The following is a 20,994-nucleotide window of genomic DNA, read 5'->3' on the forward strand; positions in this document are numbered from 1 at the left end:
ATACTCTCGCGCGGTTCCAGTGCGGGTTGCGACGACACGCCGCGTGTTATTCTTGATCCGGTGAATGCATTACGTATAATATACATTACTGTATATTTTCGATTTCAGATTTACGCTAACGTCACTTCGTCACCTATCTCTCTTCCCAAACTCTCAAATGACCAGATTCTCTCTCTCTCTCTCTCTTTCTCTCTATCTCTCCTTTATCACGATTTTCTGTTCTGTGTCCTCTCTATCGTATATCTTTTCTCTCCAGTGACTCTACACTCATGTTATATTACATTGTGTTTACGTTTTTATATTCTATTAAATTACATTATACAATATATTATACTCTGTATTATAATATATATATGAGCTTTCCTCTTCTCTCACGCCGTTCTTGTGTTACAGTTATAGTTTCGAGAAACGAACTATCGAATCGCCCATCGTGACGAGAGAGGAAAAGAGAACGGACACGGCCCTTTTTTCCGGTCGGGTTACCTTTTTTTTGCGCGAACAAAAGTTTTGAGCGCGCACGACTTTTTGTATTTTTCGTGCCTCTCCGATCACGCTACTCCGATCGCTTTCCTGTCGTTCTTTTCGTAACCTCCTTCACTCTTCCGATTTTTATAAAACGGCATCCACGCGAAACATGAAACGATGATGGCCCTACTTTTTTGGCTGGCGAGATTTTATATTTTTGGATTTTTTGCGGCAATAAAATCTCCGATTTATTCTAGCTTTCCCGAAATCTCCCAAAAATTCCTTTCTCCCAACCCCCTCTCTTTTAGTGTGCCCACAATCATTTTTTCCAGGTGCACGCAGCCACGGATTTTTCAGAAGCTGATAACCAATTTTTGAGCTCAGCTATTAAAAGATGAAAGAAAAAGAAAGAAACGAATTTTCTTACCGTTTTTTACAGGGCCTAATCGCAACTCTCTCTTTGTTCGTTGCCGTTGGTTTTTTTTCATCCCCCAGCCCCACTTTTAAAACTTGGATATCTATTTTGACACGCTAATTAATATCTAATTATACTCACTCAAGTGTTTTTGTCTTTCCTTAAAGCATTTGCAGGAGGATGATCCAGGTTTTGAACAGCTAGTTTTTAAGATCTATTCACATTATCGTAATATATCAATATTACCTAATAATATGTACTCATTACACTCAATGTTCTTTCTGGTGGTTACCGTGGTTACGTCAGTAAAGATGTTTCGTTTCTCTCCTTTAGTTTATTAATTCACTCTTGCCACGTGTTATGAAGATAGAAGTCAGGCTGGCTGCCCCGCGTGCCATTATTTCCGACACTCTTTTTTTTTGTCCTTTTTTTATACCGCCACTAGCTGTTCATATGCCACATGAAACATGTAAATAACACTAACGAACGAAATTAAATAACAACTTGTTACACGTGCAACAATCGGACGAAAGTAATGGCAACGCGTGGGACAGCTTGCGAGTGAAGCGCTTACGTATATATATATAAAAACTCTAGCGAATGTTATCTCACACACAAGAATATATATATATGAGACGCACTTTTTCACTATATATATATATATATTACACATATATATATTTCTATATCTCTGATATATAAGGCTCTTTTGTCTTTAGTTGAGATTTAGTTCTACCTATCGTTTGCACATGTTTAGAGCATGCCTTCGTTTGTTTAAAGATTCCTTAACTTTCCACGATCCCAGAAATGCAACCCCCTCGAACTTGTCCCGTCTAAAGAAAAGGAAAGAAATCCGAACCGATCCCCCCTCTCCGTCTCCGACCATCAAAATCCGCCGAACTGTGTCGAGTCTGCGATAATCATCTTCCCGACACAAACGAATACGTTCATCTTATACCATCTATATCCTATGAATGGCATGCCGATGCATGAGACAGTTTTGCTTTCTGTTACTTCCTGTTCCCTGTCCCGACCGAGCGGCATCTCCGAAAGTGCCGATCGATCCCGCATGTCGAACGTTTTTCGTCCCTCTATTGCCGAATGACGTCCAACACGATCCCTCTCTCATAACAAACGAATTCTGCACCGAGGGAAAAAAATTTGTTTGCACGATATTTATATAGTAGTTGTTGAAAAAAATAACTCCGCGCGCGGTCGTTAGCCACGATATTTCCCCGGGAAATCATTTAATCGTAACGATAACTTCTCTCGGTGCGGTGAAGGGACGGTGCGGTACGACCGTGATCGTTAAAAGTTTCACGGCGCGAGTAAAGTAGAAACTAGAAACAACGAATCGCGATATTGAAAAACATAATCGCACAGGAGAGCTAAAGTTGAAAAACAATTTGTTCCGGTAAAAAAAAATCCAAAAGCGAGAAAGGGAAGTAAGGTAAGAAAAAGAGGGTGGTAATCGTACAAACGCTATTTATCTTTAACGGGCTATGAAGATATTCGCGTTTGGACACATGGAGAGCGTCATTTGTCGCGGAGGTATTATGTCGCCATGTGATTGTTGAACGAAGGAGTCGTACCGACGCGTCCGTAACGATCTTCCCGTGTGCCTTTCACCGTTCACCACCATGGAACACCCCCCTCGGATCCTCTTTCGTTTCTTCACCCTCCCGCCTGCGCTCCCGCTCCTACGAGCCCCCGGTCCCGGCATTATCCCGTTCACGGAGCAACTGAACCGGTGCCCGTTTACCCTCCCGAAGCAGACTCGGCAGAGCGAAGCGAAACGATAAAAAGCACTGCTGAAAGCACCCTGCCGTGTAAGCTCGCACATTGTCAAGCACAAAGAATCACCGTCACGTGTATAGCACATATATATCTTCTACGCATACGTTTACTACTATTACTGACTGTCATCGTTCACTATTTACCGAGAGATATCACATTGCTGCTACGTGGTATTATATTATATACTGTCTCACCGTATATACGTATGTGTGCACGGGCACTTTGCAAAAGTCACGTAAAAACGCGCGCCGGCACCGTGTTTCACATTTATTACTTCTCGCACCCACCACGCACGCATACACGCACCCCGCGGAGTCTCGCAGTGCCACGCGCGAACGTACGTACACGCACGTGCGTGCGTCCGCGTCGCGTGGTGCTGGCCGCCGTCGTAGTCTTGTCCTTCTTGCCCACCCCTTGTGCACCGATTCTCAAGAGCACCCGCTTTTACAAACAATTCGGCTGCGAGATAGCACGTAGCATTCACGTAGGACACGTGCGCAGGCGTGTGCGACTTGGATATGCGTATACGTAGAGGCGTTAACGCTCACATGCTGCGTGAGAAAGCACCGTGCACAGCAGCGGCTATACACGTCCGAATAAATATTGTTATAGACGATGCAATATCGTGCCGCCGAGCACCAGCACTGAAAGCACCCTCGAAAAGCACCCCCACTGTCGACTGTCGTGCAACCTGAAGCTCCTTCCTGAGGCGATCTCGAAATGGCGCGGTACAAAAGCCATAATAATAACCGAAATGGTAATGGATTGTTGTTGCGAGCAACGTTGTTCGTTTCGTTGCGGTAAAAGCGCGGTCTAATAATATTCGTGAAATTATATTACTGTATCGGGTTATTAATTTGTGAACACTAGTGAATATTAGCGAATAAAAAGCAGATAATACGCACAAGCCGATTGTGTTAAATTATCCGGGAGGAAATATGAAAGTTATTTCATATGCAGAAAAAAAATTGGTTCGTGCGGAGGCTGTTTTTATCGAAAATTTACTAAGCATACCTAACAGAAATTTATAACCGATACTATGTATAATATCACGAGAAAGATAACAATCGATGATTGACGATTATTGGTTCGCGATACATTTTTTCGAGGTCGCGACAGGAAGGTGCGCGCGTGAATGCGTGAGTGATTGTGTAAAAGGATATCGGATGGAAGGAGGACGACACGCGTAAGAAAGCGTACGCGAAAAGTGACGAAAAAAAAAAATCAGGGAAGTGATCAGTCACAGAGGAAAACGGTATACAATAAAAATCGAATTGAGAGTTCGCGCGATATTTTCTCTGCGCCCAAACGTCCCCGACGAAGAAGAGAGTCGGGCAATTTGTGTCGATAAAGAGAAAGAAAAAGAAACGTTCGCGAGGCGTTTTCTTGGAAAGAAACATTTGAATACCAATATTCATCAGACCTATTTCTGATTATATTCTCATTTATATGCTCATCAGTCACGATTTTCGTGAATTCGACGATTAGATCGTTTCCAACGTCGACTTCGCCTCCGCCGGAAACGATCGGTGACCGTTTAACATCCGCGCCAGCGGAGAACATCCCCTAAAAAAAAAAAAAAAAATAGCACGCACAAGAAATGGAAGTGCAAAGCGCACGCTCCAAAATAAAACACTCAACTTTTGCTCGTGCGTAAAGTATCCGGCGCGGATGAAGTACGGTCTGTCCGTAAAAAAAAAACTTACCGTATGCTGCGCTGACCGCACGGACGAAAACGAGAAATCTGGACATACGTAGACTGCGAGCATCAGGTCCCATTAATTTTCATACGTAATCACTCGACGGCCGTTTTTCTATTACGTATATCTTCGCTCTCTGCATGCGAGACTCTGATCCGTTTCCAACTCTTTTATGTCTCTGTAAGTGAAAACATAGTACTCTGTTATTCAGATGATACTTCGATATGTACGAAATATTCTATTTTAAATGCCATATATAGCATCTCTTTCTACGTACGTATTCTACTTTTTATTCTCGAGAAACACGCACACGTTTTTTTACATGGGTATCTAGAGAAGGTATATAATTACATTGTATATGTAAATGTGATTTATTTCCTTTTATATCTCTGAACTTTTTCATCAACGGTTAAAGCAACGCTCTTTTCGTAGGCGTAATTTAAAGTCTTAAGAGCTTCGGCTGCCCGTTTGATTGTTCCTGATTGTTTCCTCCAATTTTTTACTTAACACGTAAACTATATTACTGTTATGTCCCAATAAAACGCATGATTTATGACAGTTCGTTTCCTTTAGCTCGACCCAGCTAGTTCCGCTAATTTGAATTAGACATTTTAGATGTCATCGACAGTTTCGACCACACTCGATCATCGACAGGTACGCGAGCACGATTCGTTAATCAAATAAACGGCACGGCTACCTCTATCACCGCGTCTCGGCAACGGCTGTCGAAACGTATTTACGCGCGCGTTTTACGTGGAATTTTGTGATTTTTGCGTGGATGAATGCGCGGGTGGATGTTGACATTGAGAGAAAGAGAGAGGAGAGACGAGAAGGGAAAGAAAAAAAGAGAGAAGGGAAGGGGAGACAAATAGCGGGGTACTTTTTTATGGTATCCCAAACGGCTGAGTGATCTCACTGTGTCTGTCTCTCCCTTTTGCTCTCTATTTCTTTCTTTTAGTTTCTCCCTCTGTCTCTCTTTTTCTCTAATTTACCCTGCCTCCCCTTTGCTGAAGCGACAAAAGTTTTTGATCGAGCTGCTGTTTTTTGCGGGTGACTTTTTGGAGTTGCAAAAAGAAGAAAATAAAAAGAAAGTAAAACAATTTTTCCTCAGAAGACACTCCACCCCACCGACATGTATCCCGATCTTGTATCGTGAATTTTTGACTACATACGTAAAATGTCACGAGAGTAATCGCGAGTTTTTCTCTCACGACTGCCCATTTCTATAGAATACCGTACGGATAACCGACGAAACCTTTTCTCTCGTTTGATACATCCTAGAAACCGTCCACCTTATTCTTTCTTATGGTTTCTCCTACCTATAGCTTTCTTTTCGTAGGCATTTTATCATAGGTCCCTTTGATGTCTCGTGTCGGGGGAGGAAAAGAAGGGGGAAGATTCGAAATTTCGACGCTCTAAGATTACCATTCACTCGCGATTTCGGGCAAAGAAACGTTTGTTTCAAGAAACGTGAGACAATTTGGCCCTCGTGTCCCGCCCCCGACACGAGGCAGGTGAACACATTAAGCCTTTAGTTATTTCATATTTGGAGTAGTGATTGCGCATGCCAAAAAAAAGATATTCTCACGTCTCCCGCCTCTCTGCGACCAACTGCAACCGAGGGCCAAAGCGATCATTCATTTTTTTTTTTGGTCTATGTAACGATCGATTGGAATCATGAATCTTGTTGCCACCGACATTCGTTAGCAGTTGCGAAATAAGCGGTGTGATTGTCAATCGAGCGCATGAGGCCGGAACGAAAGGACCAAATCGAGCGAATGCGAACGCGTGCCTGCTTCGAGAAGAAAAGGATAAACGAGATCTCTGTCTATATATATATATTTTTTTTGTCGTAAAATCGAGAATATAGTTATTATATAATAGAGAGGGCCAATTTTGATGATAATCAGTAGTGTGCTACCCATTGATATGCCTTAAAGATTAATTAAATTACATTACACTGTAATTCTACTCAATGTACGTGCGAAGTTGACACGAATTTTTACGAGTTTTTTTTCCCACTTTTTTGGCGACTTTTGGGGCGCAGCTGAAAAAAGTGAGTATCCCTTAGCTCGTCTCGAGTTGTGCCATGACATTTTTCTATACCGTCTATTTTTGTTTCACTTTTCCTTTTTGTCACCGTCTGGTTTTTTGCATATGTACACTCTCATTTTGTTGTCTGTCGAGAGAGTCTAATCTCGAAGTGTCGTCCTACAGTTGTTTTTTGTCTTTTCTAATTTTTTTTGCTGCAGCCAGTGAATTATATTATAATATAATCTTGAGGAACATATTACATACATTATAACGCTGCGACTGCGCGCGCTCGCCACCCTTGTTTTTTGCGCTACATAGCGAAGTTGTAAGTGTGATCTTGATCTTACTTGACTGTGTATACATGCGAGAGCTAGAAGCAGAGCGAGCACGCGATCTTCCAATCGCTTCTCATCAAGTTCGCGCTACGACGATTCAGTTTTCTGCGTCGGAATTTTCTGTATGTACTTTCGTTGCGGCGCAAGTTTCATTTTTTGCGAATCCCTCCGCCGTAGAGCTGCTTCTACTGTTATATATATATATCGTGCGGAAGTAGGTATTAGGCAGTGCTGGTTTTTTATCTGAATTTTTATTTTTCTCACCACGTTTTACGTTTCCCATTTCTCTCTCACAACCGCGCCAATTAGCCGTTTAGCGAATTACGACGAATACTGGACCGTCCATGAAACAACCGAGTTAACTCGTCTCGCGAAACATCGACGTCCTGGCATCCCGACGTCAGAAGGGGGTTAACGCGGGGGTTAACGCGAAATACGCCGTGTGGCACCGTCGCGTACTCTCTAACTTCCAACAGTCGTGTGCAGTGGCCGTGGTTGTAAATAAACGTTGTAAATAGGCAACGTGTGTATATTTACCCCGCCACTACCTCGCATCCGTTCGAGGAGCAAGATTCCGCGACTCTGCCGTCGTCGCCGTCGTCGTTGCGGCAACTTTCGTCCCCCGGCGAGCGTACTCGTTGCCCTCGCAACCGCCTCCGCGGAAACTCGCGTGCAACTAACTATCTACTTGGTCTCTCAAGTCATGGACTCTCCAATATTGCCGCTGTGTTATCGTGCCCAACGTTACCGCGTACTTTACCGTGTCTACGCGCGCGCGCTTGTATATGCAAAGTCGAACCGTATGCGCGCGGGCTAAAGAAAAAAAAATAATTGAAAAAAAAAGAGAGAAAAAAGCATTATTGGTATTCAAATGGAGGATTGTAATCGTATCAGGGGCATAGAGCATGGGGTACCAACGTGCCTCGTAATATTGTTTGTACGTCGTTTTGTCCGTGTGTGATTGGCGGCATGTAATTACCTTCTCCACTATTTTCTTCGTCTTCTTGTTCTTCTTTTTACCTTACCGTTTCTCTTTCGTTCGCGAACCTTATTTTACTTATGATTTCTCTCTGCAACCGCCGCAGTCGCTGGGATACTTTCGTTTCCTTTTTCGATTGTATCTCACTGCTACCTCGTTCTCGCTGTCAACTACTTTTTTTTCCACCCCGTTTACAGCGACGAATTGGACGACGGATGGACGGTCGCGAAATGTAAAGGAAACGTTTTCGCATTGTATAAAGACCGATTTTACTTCTCGCTTTTCTTTCTCTAAATACGTTTTATCGTATGACAAAGGTACCTTGTCGCTACCGACATATTACGCTTATCGCTTCTCACGTTGTTCTTTCGCTTCTGGAATGTAAATAATGACATAATGATCTTCCGGCAGACAGGACAGACTGTGAATGACTTACATACTCTTTTGATTTCTTTCGTTTCTCATTTTTCGATCGTGTTTCTCTTTAATTTCACACAAAGATATTTTTATTTATTATTTCAGGTTTAGTAAATTTGTTATTTATTATCTCCTGTCCGCGTACGTCTGTGGGTGTACATGGGCGTGTGTCTGTGAGTGTGAGCGTCGGACGAGCGTAAAGTGCACGAATTAATTATGGATTGCGTTACAGTGCCGGGGGATCCTCAGGACGTCAAAGTCACGCCGATCAACTCGACGGCGATACACGTCAAGTGGCAGCCGCCGAAAGCGAAAGATCAGAACGGCGTCATACGGGGATATCATATACACGTGCAAGAAGTGAGGGAGGAGGTCAGTTTGCGGCTGCTGCACGATCAATAGCGTAGCGTTAGAAGTTTTGGGCTCTTACGCGAAACTTCCTGATAAAACCCGTTACCTTCACTATCGTCTCTCTATTCACGTGTAATATTATCGCGAGTTCCTTTATCCTTCCCAGTTCTTGTTCAAGTATTAATAGGATATACGTCTTAAGTAACACGATACTAAGATCTTTAAAGCGATTCTATAGAATATTTCATAACGGATAAACAAATTTTGACGATTTATTAGGAAGATTGTGAAGAATATCACGAATATAGTTCTATTTCAAGTATAGTCTCATAAATATTAAAATATCCATCCCACAAAGTGATTTGAAAAAATTGTCGAAGTATTTTTTTAAATTTTCCTATATTTTTAATGTAACAATCAAATTAAAATTTGAAAAAAACTATATATAATTTCGAAACTCTATTATCTGACATTATCAGCATTTGTTAACAATATCTTTCTTTTGAATGCTTAAATGAAATGAAGTTTAAATGAAAACAATGGCAAGTACTTAGACAGGTAAGGGCGAGGACTCGCAGTACAAATTATGATGGTTTCTCAGGGGAAAGATTTATTGAACGAACCGATACGTCGAGACGTACACGATGACGGCGTGCTAGAAGTGAACATCACCGGATTGCAACCAGACACGAGATACTCGGTGCAGGTAGCGGCATTGACGCGAAAAGGAGACGGGGACCGTTCGGTACCGATACACGTCAGGACGCCGGGCGGTGTACCAAACAGACCACAGGTCAACGTAAAGTAAGAATCGCCTATTTGAAGCTACGAAATATTGTACCTTCATAAACAATTCGAATCGAATTCTATGGACGTTATATTTTCTCAGAGTCCTGAGCAGAGGCCCCGATGTCTTGGAGCTCGAATGGGCCCAGCCTACTCAAATCTACGGTAACCTGCTGGGATACCGTATTCGGTACGGTATAAAAAATCAAACGCTCAAGGAGGAATTTATCGAGGGAACGCGTCAGCATACGTACAAAATTACGGATCTCGGTGAGAAAAATTAACATGCACTATTTTTTTTTATTAATAGCCTGTATTGTATAAAAATTATTATTCCATGTCATATAAAAACAGTATTGATTTTCGTATTGAATATTCTTCAAGATACATAACATATATTTTTCTCTTTACCTAGTTTTCTCTTTACGTTTGATGTGATATTATACTTATTACGATAATAACTATAATTGCTCAATTTACTAGATAATTTTGAAGTTACTTGTACCTCCCTCCATTTAATGAGTTATTTGTCAAATAATAAATCTGTAGGAGAACAAGGCGTTGATTACGAGTTCAGAGTAGCGGGCAAGAATGACATCGGCTTTGGTCAAGAGACCGTACGGTATTGGTTCAGCCCGGAAGGCGAGCCAACCGGGCCACCGACGAACCTGTCGTACTTCTTTCAAACTCCCGATACTGTGTGCGTGACCTGGGACAAACCGCTTCGGCAGCACAGAAATGGCCAGATAATCGCATACGACGTGCAATTCAACAAAAAGAACGATCACTCTACCACTATTGATAGGAACACGACCAAGACGAGAGCGGTATTCACCAATCTAGAGGAGAACACTGAATACGTCTTTCACGTGCGAGCGCACACATCGCAAGGCAGCGGTCCGTACTCCGAGAAAATCACGATAATGACGGAAAAAGATATCGGTCGAGCTCCGATGTCCGTAAGAGCCGTGGCCACATCGGACTCCAGCGTGGAGGTATGGTGGGAGCCGGTGCCGAACAGAGGGAAGATCGTCGGTTACCAGATTTTCTACACAACAACCGCTGTGGAAGATCTCGATGAATGGAAGCAAAAGAGTGTCGGTCTGACGGAATCGGCGGATCTGATCAATCTCGAGAAGTTCACGCAGTACGCTATAACAGTAGCGGCGCGCTACAAGACTGGCCTCGGAAGACTCAGCGAGAAAGTAACAGTGAAGGTGAAGCCGGAGGACGTACCATTGAACCTCAGAGCGCCGGATTCATCGACGCACTCGATGGCCCTCTCCTGGACCCCACCCATAAGACTGACTCCGATGAAGTACAAAATCTCGTTTGATGCTGTTAAAGAGTTTGTGGATTCTCAAGGTATAACGCAAACACAGCTCGTGCCCCGCAGACAGATCCTATTGGAACCTCAAATCACAAGTACGACAATAAACGAGCTGCAACCATTTACGACTTATAATGTCAACGTGAGCGCTGTACCGCGCGACGGTCAGTACAGACCACCGGCGAAGATTACAGTTACTACGCAGATGGCCGCGCCCAAGCCGATGGTGAAGCCGGACTTCTACGGTGTGGTCAACGGCGAGGACATTCAAGTTATCCTACCGCAAGCTTCCGAGGAGTATGGCCCAATCTCGCACTATTATCTCATCGTTGTGCCCGAAGACAAGAGCACGGTCAATAAACAGCCGGATGAACTGACTGAGGATATGATCAGCGGGAAAGGTGCTAAGCAGGAAAGAGAAAGTGCGCCCTATATAGCTGCTAAGTTTCCACATAGAGACATTCCGTATACGTTTCATTTAGGCAGCGGAGACATCTACGAGGGATATGAAAACCGAAAGCTCGCCAAAAATAAGCGCTATAGAATATTCGTACGAGCCGTAGTCGATACTCCACGAAAGGTAAGATACGAGGAGCTATTCGAGTATTTTTTATATAATTTATTTGTGAATAAGTCTGTAATTATGAATAAAATATCTCATTCAGCATTTGTACACATCGTCACCGTTTTCTGAATATTTGTCTCTGGACATGAGGGAAGTACCTCCCGGCGAGCCACCACGTCGGCCAAATCCTAACACGCCTCCGGATGGAAACCCAGAAGTTTCTGTAAAAACTAGCGGTCAAGAACCAGGCATGGTATGGGTAGTTGGTCCTATAATCGCGGCATTGATGGTCAGCGTTTGCCTTGTACTTTTATTCGTTATTAGAAAGTAAGTTGCATTTCTTAATGAAAGATAGATAAAGTTTTTACGGTTGAATTGTGGATGCATATCTAATTTCTCTTAATTATTTCAGACGAAGACAGCCATGTAAAGCACCGGATCAAGCAGCCGTTACACGACCGCTCATGGCAGCAGATATAAGCTCTAATCACGCACCGTCGGATCCGGTCGAAATGCGGCGACTAAATTTCCAAACCCCTGGCATGATTTCACATCCACCGATTCCTATTAGCGAACTAGGCAATCACATTGAACGCCTGAAAGCGAATGACAATCTCAAGTTCAGTCAAGAATATGAGTCAATAGAACCTGGCCAACAATTCACGTGGGACCATTCCAATATGGAAGTCAACGCGTCGAAGAATCGTTACGCCAATGTAATCGCGTATGATCACTCGCGAGTAATCCTTCAGACAGTTGACGGTATGCCGGGCTCCGATTATATCAACGCCAATTACTGCGACGGTTACAGAAAGCAGAACGCATACGTGGCTACCCAGGGACCGTTGCAGGAAACGTTCGGAGACTTCTGGCGCATGTGTTGGGAATTGCGCACCAGCACGATCGTGATGATGACAAAGTTGGAAGAGAGAACGAGGATAAAGTGCGATCAGTATTGGCCTACCAGAGGATCCGAGACTTACGGACAGATGACTGTGACCATCAGCGATGTTCAAGAACTGGCAACCTACTGCATTCGCACGTTCCAGGTTTGCCGAGCAGGTTATTCCGAGCGACGGGAGATAAAGCAGCTGCAATTTACAGCTTGGCCCGATCACGGCGTGCCAGAACACCCCGCACCGTTCTTGCAGTTCTTGCGCAGAGTTAGATCCCTCAATGTGCCCGACAGTGGACCATTGGTGGTGCACTGTAGCGCGGGCGTAGGAAGAACTGGCTGTTTCATCGTGATAGACTCAATGTTAGAAAGAATCAAACACGAGAAAATGATCGACATTTATGGCCACGTCACGTGCCTACGTGCTCAGAGGAATTACATGGTACAGACGGAGGATCAGTACATCTTCATTCACGATGCCCTGCTGGAGGCGGTGATTTGCGGCAACACGGAAGTACCGGCTAGAAATCTACATTCTCACATTCAAAAGCTCATGCAGCCGGAAATCGACAATATAACTGGAATGGAACTGGAATTCAAGAAACTTTCCAACATCAAGGCTGACTCGACCAGATTTATATCCGCGAACCTGCCATGTAATAAACACAAGAATCGATTGGTCCATATTCTGCCTTACGAATGCACCAGAGTATGCCTACAGCCGCAACGTAATATCGAAGGATCTGATTACATAAACGCGAGCCTGATCGATGGATATCGCTATCGCGGCGCCTATATAGCTACGCAAGGTCCTCTGTGCGACACCACTGACGATTTCTGGCGTATGCTGTGGGAGCATAATTCCACGATCGTCGTTATGCTGACGAAATTGAAAGAGATGGGCAGAGAGAAGTGCCACCAGTACTGGCCGTCCGATCGATCTATCCGTTATCAATGCTTCGTCGTGGACCCGATCGCGGAGTACAACATGCCGCAATACATTCTGCGAGAGTTCAAGGTGACGGATGCGCGCGACGGGGCCAGTCGCACGGTCAGGCAATTCCAGTTCATCGACTGGCCGGAACAGGGTGTGCCGAAATCCGGCGATGGTTTCATCGACTTTATTGGACAGGTGCACAAAACGAAGGAACAATTCGGCCAGGACGGACCGATCACCGTGCACTGCAGTGCCGGTGTGGGAAGGACGGGTGTCTTCATAACGCTTAGCATCGTATTGGAGCGAATGCAGTACGAAGGTGTGGTCGATATATTCCAAACTGTGAGAATATTACGCACGCAACGTCCAGCTATGGTTCAAACCGAGGTTCGTAAACTCATAATTTCAATGCTTTGTAAAGTATTTATAATGTATATAACTGCGTGATATCTCATTTGCGATATTCTTATCACAGGATCAATATCAGTTCTGCTATCGAGCTAGTTTGGAGTATTTAGGCTCCTTCGATCATTACGCCAACTGACAAGCCGACACTCGCGAGCAGAGGAATCTGTCGAGGGATAAGCGAGACCGGCAAAGAGGCGAGAGAGATATCGAGAGAGCAAAAGTACGACGTGTCTAGTACAATAAAGTCGTGTGACATACTCGTACCTTCCAAGGACAAATACAGTAGAGCAACGCGATTACTAGTGTCGTGGGCAGTTAATATAGAGATGAAATGTTTAGTCAATGGTGTTGCAGTAAATGCAAATATGCCGGAAATTTTCACTTCTGATATAGCAAATACCCGTGCTGAGAAGCACTCGGTTTAGGCTAATCTCTTTTTAGAAACTAGATTTGAAAGTTCTCTCGTGGTGACGCGAGTCAAAACTGCCGTTTAGAAGTACGTACAATACGCGTGGTTCCACGAGCGATCGTACGGTGTCACGTAGATACATTCTTTTCTTTTACGCGAACAAAGCGGATTCTTAATTCCCCGGCCTTTCTCTCACGTCGAAGAATCAATCAGCTAAGTACGACGATGTAATCAAAATTACGAGCTGTCATAATCGCGTAGGATTATATTCGCGAATTAGTAAATTGGAACATATCCCATTGTCAAGTCGATCATTCGCAAAAGCATTTTTTAAGGTCTAGATAATCTAATTTTAAGATAGACTGAAAATATTACGACCATATCTCTCCCACTTGAAACATGGTGCATTTTCCGTGCATAGTATCTCTTACAAACTAAGACAATGAAGATCAAAACCTTTCCTGTTTATCGAGGTTTAAGAGTGCTTCCTTCAATAGCGAATTGCATAGAGGAACGAAATGGTCTCGATGTCGACGTCCATGTCTGTGAGAGAGTACCGAAATGCACAATCAATTGCATGTGTGAAACGCACATCAAGAAAATAAGAACCTACCATTCACCGTACGTGGCATATTCCACGAGTACTTACTAATGTAGAAAGAAAAATGGATTGAAAAACCAGTCGAGTAACCTTTCTGTAGCCATTACAAAATAAAGAAAGAAAGAGAGAGATGAAAATTTCCGCTCACAAGAAACAAAAAAAAATTGCCATACTGCCAAATTGACAATTATTAATGCTGTACTCACTTATGAACAGTAGAGATCTTCTCATTATAATAATGTTAGATAGATTATAAGAAATTGTTTTTAAGGATAGATTAAGCGACGCCATTAGGGAAATGAGGATGAAAGAAGGACCCGAGTGTGTGAAAGAAGGATGAAAGGAAACGGTGCCTATTCAATGAAAGGTGCGCAAGTGAATTTGCGCACGTTTCTATAAAAGAAGAGAAAAAAAACTAATTTAAATAGAAGCACTGTATGTTGAATTCGTGTACTGTTCTCCCGAGCCCTCGATACCCTTATGTACAAAGTTCCAACGTAGCTTCTACCTCGAATATTTCTACTTGCCATTCAAATATATTGAAATAGATAGTCATAAATTCAATTACATTTGCATCGGTTCAATGTTTTTTGGCTTACGAGAGTACCTTATATTAAAATCAAATTTACGTTGAGTATTCATTGTTCATTGTACGTGAAATCATCGACATTTGTAATATATACCTTTTCTTTTTCAAATGCCAGATCAATGCCAAGAACATATAACGAAGAACATCGCTACATGATATATTTGTTACGGTGAGAATATTTAATTCGGTAGTTCTATAAGATTTCTAATAATTCTATAGAATCATTGGCTGTACTGGCGAATTAATAATATATTCGAATGTCTTTTCCTACGCATTTATCAACATGACTAGTGATTCTACAGAATCGTAGATAATTTTATAAAAGCGCGAGTTATTCACTTTTACCGTGACATTATCCATTTTGTATATTAATCACGACTTCGGATACACGTATTGCAATTTAAAGTTGCAAACTTTCCAGTTTACGAGGACAATAATTGTGCGCTCGATTACACTTTCGAAATCTACATGATATACTATTGGTAATACTATTTGGTATAGCAAATATATCTTATAGTCAACATTTTAGAAAATACCAATTAAAAAAGGGTATATGTACAATAAGGAACGTAACGTCATCTAAATAAAGTAATTTATCAACCAAGAATCTTTTCTGGTTTTTGGCATTCTTTTGGCTATAACGATTCTATACCTATGAAATATTTCTAATATGTTGAAACTACATGTGAAATGCCACACAAGAATGCAATTACACGATTTTATACAATTTTGCTCGAATATACTCCTTTTTCCATTAGTTATTGTGGTTCGAGGGTTAGGAACTGTGACTAAATGTACATAACTGCACCGTTTGTCATTAGTAACATTATATAAATATATATATAAAATGATAAGTAATATATACATAGATATACATATACATATATAAATATCATAAGAGATGCGAGTGTGCATAAGGACATGAAGATGTTTAAGAAGATATAGGTATTTTCCAGACTACCGTGTTAAGTTTTAACAAAAAAATGTGTAATCTACTCAGTACGTTGTATCTACCTGTATTCTCTCTATATCTTTTATTCACCATTTTTACACTTCTTAAAATACTTTTTTAAGTAGAGTTTTTTTTTAATTATACTTATCGCATTTAACAAATGTACTTTTATACAACGGCTTTCGAACAGAGTATTCCTTTATGGATTGGATTCTGAAAAAAAAATTACTTATTCGCTTTAGTGTTATATTTTTTTCTTTTCTTAACAAACTGAGGGTCATTTCATATAGCATTTAATATCATGTACTTTGTGCTTGAAAAAGTACTTAATTTATTTTATATTAAAATGTACGTAATTATATAAGTAATTACATCCAATTTTTCACTGCCTGTTAAACCATTACAACCCCCCCATGGCATTTTTCATTAATTTATAGTATAACGGTAATAATTATAGTATTACTTATAATAATGCATAATAATACTAGTTATAAAAATAACTACGATTTGCCTTACGTCTCAAAGTTCATTACATAACAGTAACATTTTAAATGAACGATGTATTTTAAGTTATCACGTTAAATATTTCTGGGGCAATGGCAGTAGATCCTTTATTACGACTTAATATTTGGCCTTCAGAATGAAACCATAAGCAGGTATTTACTTTAACATGCAGCATCTTATTTTGAAAGAAATATATATTCATACAATAGTTTTTATATAATTGCTTTTCTTATAATTTCAGTTTATTACAAACATTGCTTTAGCAAAAATTTTTATATAACATGCTCCTACTAAACGTTTTCAAGCAAATTAAGTTGCGATTATTTTCAAGCGGCAGGAAAGGTTTCACCAATATTTTTATTTCTTTTTTTCGTATGCATAATTTTGAAGACTGTAATCGGTATTTAAAGACTCACACTCCTCTAGACTCCTCAAGACATTGTTAATGAAATGTTATACATGGTGTATGACTGGATAACGTTTAACAGCTCTCTTGCAACATATGACTGAAAACGCTAAACACAAAACGCAAAACAATATGTTTTAGGACATTAGGATATAAGAATGGATGATATATGAACAATTATAAGTTGTACATTGGAAAGTTTCATCTGTAAATAACACTAACTTATTTCCATTGAAATATTTTTATCTCGTTATTGTACAATTAATCATTCCAAGTTCACGAAGCAAAATTATTTTAATTGCTAATTTTGATGAAGTAGTTCTCGCTGTGGGATCATTTCTCAAGAAGGCAAAATCAGTAGCTTTTAAACTTTAAAAGTCAAACGCCGTGTACACACTGTGGTTTTTATTATAATGTTCTTAAAAAGAGAAAAAGACTTTTGCTAAAAATAACTTTCAAATCATTATTATAAGTATTCATCTGTAACAAATCATTGAGCGTTTCATCCCACTAAAGAGTCTTCTTAGAATACTGTAAAGCGTATTAAGTTTTAATAGCGTTAAACTTGGCAGAACTTTCGTGAGGAACTTATAAATTTCGAAATTTCAATGTAATTATTATCAACACATGTACTTTGCCAACTTTCTTAATGGCTTCACGTTTAAAGTCCCAAGCTAAGATATGTTACAAAAAAAAAACGAAATTGAATTATTGTATAAATATACTACTAGTTATAAATTGATATCGTTAAACTGTACTCACTAAAATTTACTGCTACAAGGAAGTCCACAAAATATTCGTACATTTATATTATAACATAATAATTGTAATGTTACACTAAGTTTTTTGTATCATTCCGAAACTTTCGTGTATGTTGTATTTTAGTACCGTAACCCTTGTTAGTCTTTATAATTTTTTAATGATCTAAAATGTATAGCAAACGATATGTGGTTTGTTGTATTCTTCTTCTTGAAAACGTATACAACTCGCGCGTGTCTTCGGAGCAGTTTTGATAATATAATAAAATACAATCGGCTACTATAGGCTCCGTGCAATATAGCGAGTTTGTTATTGTGTGTATAAGATCGCCTCTCAAATTCATCTGTAGATGAATCAGTAAAGTGACGCGGATCCGAAGAAGAATATGAATTTAAATGCAAAGAATAAGTCAAATACTAAATATCGTTGAAAGAATGGGAAATTATTTTGTGATACTTTCTTGCCAGAAAGAATACAACAGGCTGAGGTAAAAACATGATAAATGCAATGTTACTAATTAACAACTATACAAAATAAATATTGTGTAATAGGAAGAGTCCTGTTGACAAGGAAAAATAACGTGTACATTATGTATTGCCTTGCGGCATTAATAAACTAGTGCTAACATAAAAGATGCTTCCTTCTTTTTAAAATATAAGTATTTATTTTAACCCTTCCACTTTTGGTGACGTCAAGGAAAACGACGGACTGGATAATGGATAAACAGGCATCTCGTCAAATAACAATAATATAGAACGTGAAGATTGATAACGGTTTATTTTATATAATACTTAAAAGAGATACTGTCTAACGTTGTATGTACAAACATTTGCAAATATTAAATTATCATGTGAATATAAATTTTCAATGATACACGCACACATACATTAATGTTTCAAAATTTATAAATCTATATTACATTAGTTGGTTGAGTGGAATTATTCGTTGGTGGACTCCTACTCATTATGGAAGTAACCTAGGGAGAGAGAGAGAGAGAGCAAAATGAATTAAGTAAGAATAATACCTAAGTACAAAAAGAAAACTATTATTTAGTGTCGTAAAAATATATACATTTTGCAACACTTGTTTCCTGATGAAATCACTTGTGGCCGTTGAAATGTTTTGATCATTTCCCATTTTACATTTAATATAGCCATACAGATTCGCACCATTTAAAACTATGGCAATGCAAACGAGGAGAAGCCACTTGAATTTAAAACCAAATAATGCCGCAATGAATAGCATTGACCAAAAAAGTGGGCATAAGATCAGGGCCAACCAAAAGATTCGCACCTCAGTCGCATTAATACGGTTCTGTTGTACACCCTGAAACACAGGGCACATAGCAGACAATTGGATTTACACATGTGAAAATCATATTTAAGTAAGCTACGTCATTTAAGCTATGTATGTATATTTTACTCTCTACACATTTTATTTTATAAATAACAAAACAGCAGCTGGGACATAAATTTGTCAGGTAACTACCTACTTATAATCTGAATAATGCGTATAAATAGTTTTAGAAAGTGCCAAGGGCATAAAAATATAACAGCTGGTAAACCTTGAACTACTCGATCCAGTTAAATCAGCGTTTGCTGGAACGTGACAAATGAAAAAATATACTCGATAATTGAAAGCTACATTTCAATATAATCTACGTAAGTGGAACTTATGTGATATAAAATGTGATAACATGACATAGGCTTCGTATATCTCGTTAAAATACAGAATTAAATGATTTTCTCGTCACAACGCCAAAAGAGGTAGAAAAGAGGCACTTTCTTGTTAATCAGAGACTTGTATACGTAATGACATGAATCAAAATATACATAAATGTGTATACAATAAGCGAACCTTTCGAGACTCAAAAATCCAATGACTTTTGCCATCGTCATCCACATAATTCCACCATCTAAGGCCGACCATTAATCTTCCCGTAATATTTTTAACGGTCCAAAAATCCATCGATAAAAGTAGTACCACTGTTACAAAGCTCGCTATAAAACTATTTGAAAACAAACCGCAAAACAAATAAACTATTATAGCCGCTATCCTGAAGGCCAAGTGAAACAGCGTAACGTACGGGTGTCTAGAATTATAAGAGGACAACACTTTATCTTACAGAAGTATGGCGCACTTCCATTTAGAGATATATCTTCGTTAATAGTACTTAAGCCTGTTGGCATTCTGGGCGGCCTCCTCTTCCTCTCCGAAAGCAATCGTATCGTCATCCATCAGTAAAGGTACCTATAAACGAGATCGCGAGACATTCGGTAAAAGGAGTATCGAGCATGCATGTTTATTTCCATTTATCATGCGTGAATTATATTCGTGGATTGCATTATTATGACGTTACGTGAACGAATAAACTCGAAGGTGTAATCTGCGTTTCTCGAGAAGCCAAAAAAAAAGAGAGAACGAGCGAAAAAAAGAACGAGACGCGAAGTTTAACCCCGAGAAACACCCGCATTCGCTTCCGCAAAGGGCGTGATTACCGATGTACAAACCCTTCCTAGGTGTACGCTAGGATACGTACGGAAATGCGCAAGCGAATGTCAGAGTGACGACCTTCCTATCTCGCCGACTAGAATTATTACTCTCGGTCCTCTGTCCGGTAACGAAACGACACTTATATTTCGCTCTACAATCGGTTACCTCGTGGGTTAGGCACTACGACTAAAAAAAAGCCATGTGGCGTCAGTATGCGGTCGATCGCGCGGAGGATCGCGGCGTTTTGCACCTACCGTTGCGGACGCCATGTTTGCACGTTGACGTTGGCTTTGGCTCCGACGGCGCGTCGTCTGCTGGGCTGGGTGGAAATGGTGGAATATGGAAGGTGGTGGTGGTTGGCCTCGCCAGCCTCGCGGTCGCAGGTCAACGGCGGCAAGAGTCGCGCTGTTCCCTCAAAACGCGTCGCGACCACGCTCTCGCGTTCCGTTTCACCGTCGGGGCATTGTCGATCAAGGCGAGCGCCTTGACATCGTTAATAACCGGCGCGGACGGAACCTTGAGACGCGGCGCCGGCGCCGCCGACACGAACGAAAGTCGCGCGACCAGCCGAACTCGCTCGCGCGAAGAGACTCTGGACTTGGACGCGGCCGGCGGCGGCGATTGGTCGAGCGCGGGAGAGACGAGCGCCCTCATTGGCCGCTCCGATCTGTCGCGCATGTACGGAGCGCGCGTCATTCGCGGCGTAATGTCACTGAATTGGAGGATATTCAAATCCAATTCGAGTTAATTTATTCCTGATTGAAACTCAACTTGAATTCGGACAATTCGGTATTGGCTTCGAATTAAATATTCGAATTAATTAAATCCAACTCGTAAATTAATTACTTTCTAAACTGTTACTGAATT

At 40.8% G+C, this 20,994-nt stretch overlaps 2 protein-coding genes across 11 annotated transcripts in view; one reads left to right on the forward strand and one right to left on the reverse strand.

Moving 5' to 3' along the window:
• Positions 1 to 18,266, forward strand: part of Lar (tyrosine-protein phosphatase Lar) — a 382,201-nt gene extending 363,935 nt beyond the window's left edge. For all 10 annotated transcript variants that reach the window (XM_071704655.1, XM_071704649.1, XM_071704648.1 and 7 more), the window contains 7 exons: positions 8,375 to 8,514; positions 9,095 to 9,297; positions 9,383 to 9,549; positions 9,829 to 11,189; positions 11,275 to 11,501; positions 11,587 to 13,393; positions 13,482 to 18,266. In XM_071704655.1, the coding sequence (XP_071560756.1) occupies positions 8,375 to 8,514; positions 9,095 to 9,297; positions 9,383 to 9,549; positions 9,829 to 11,189; positions 11,275 to 11,501; positions 11,587 to 13,393; positions 13,482 to 13,550 (3,974 nt within the window). In that variant the 3' untranslated portion in view covers positions 13,551 to 18,266. The remainder of the gene's footprint in view (positions 1 to 8,374; positions 8,515 to 9,094; positions 9,298 to 9,382; positions 9,550 to 9,828; positions 11,190 to 11,274; positions 11,502 to 11,586; positions 13,394 to 13,481) is intronic.
• Positions 18,267 to 18,392: 126 nt separating this feature from the next.
• LOC139771698 (uncharacterized Golgi apparatus membrane protein-like protein CG5021) lies at positions 18,393 to 20,952 on the reverse strand. Its single transcript, XM_071704661.1, has 5 exons — positions 20,382 to 20,952; positions 19,808 to 19,884; positions 19,492 to 19,726; positions 18,706 to 18,960; positions 18,393 to 18,610 (listed from the first exon to the last, which is right to left on the reverse strand). The coding sequence occupies exons 1-5, from the start codon at positions 20,394 to 20,396 to the stop codon at positions 18,545 to 18,547; spliced, it is 648 nt and encodes a 215-aa protein (XP_071560762.1). The 5' UTR covers positions 20,397 to 20,952; the 3' UTR covers positions 18,393 to 18,544.
• Between the last annotated feature and the right edge of the window lie 42 nt (positions 20,953 to 20,994).

This window comes from Temnothorax nylanderi, unplaced genomic scaffold, assembly GCF_030848795.1.
Source record: "Temnothorax nylanderi isolate EJ_2023f unplaced genomic scaffold, tnyl_v1.0 TNYL_tig0043_pilon, whole genome shotgun sequence".
Taxonomy (NCBI): Eukaryota; Metazoa; Arthropoda; class Insecta; order Hymenoptera; family Formicidae; genus Temnothorax; species Temnothorax nylanderi.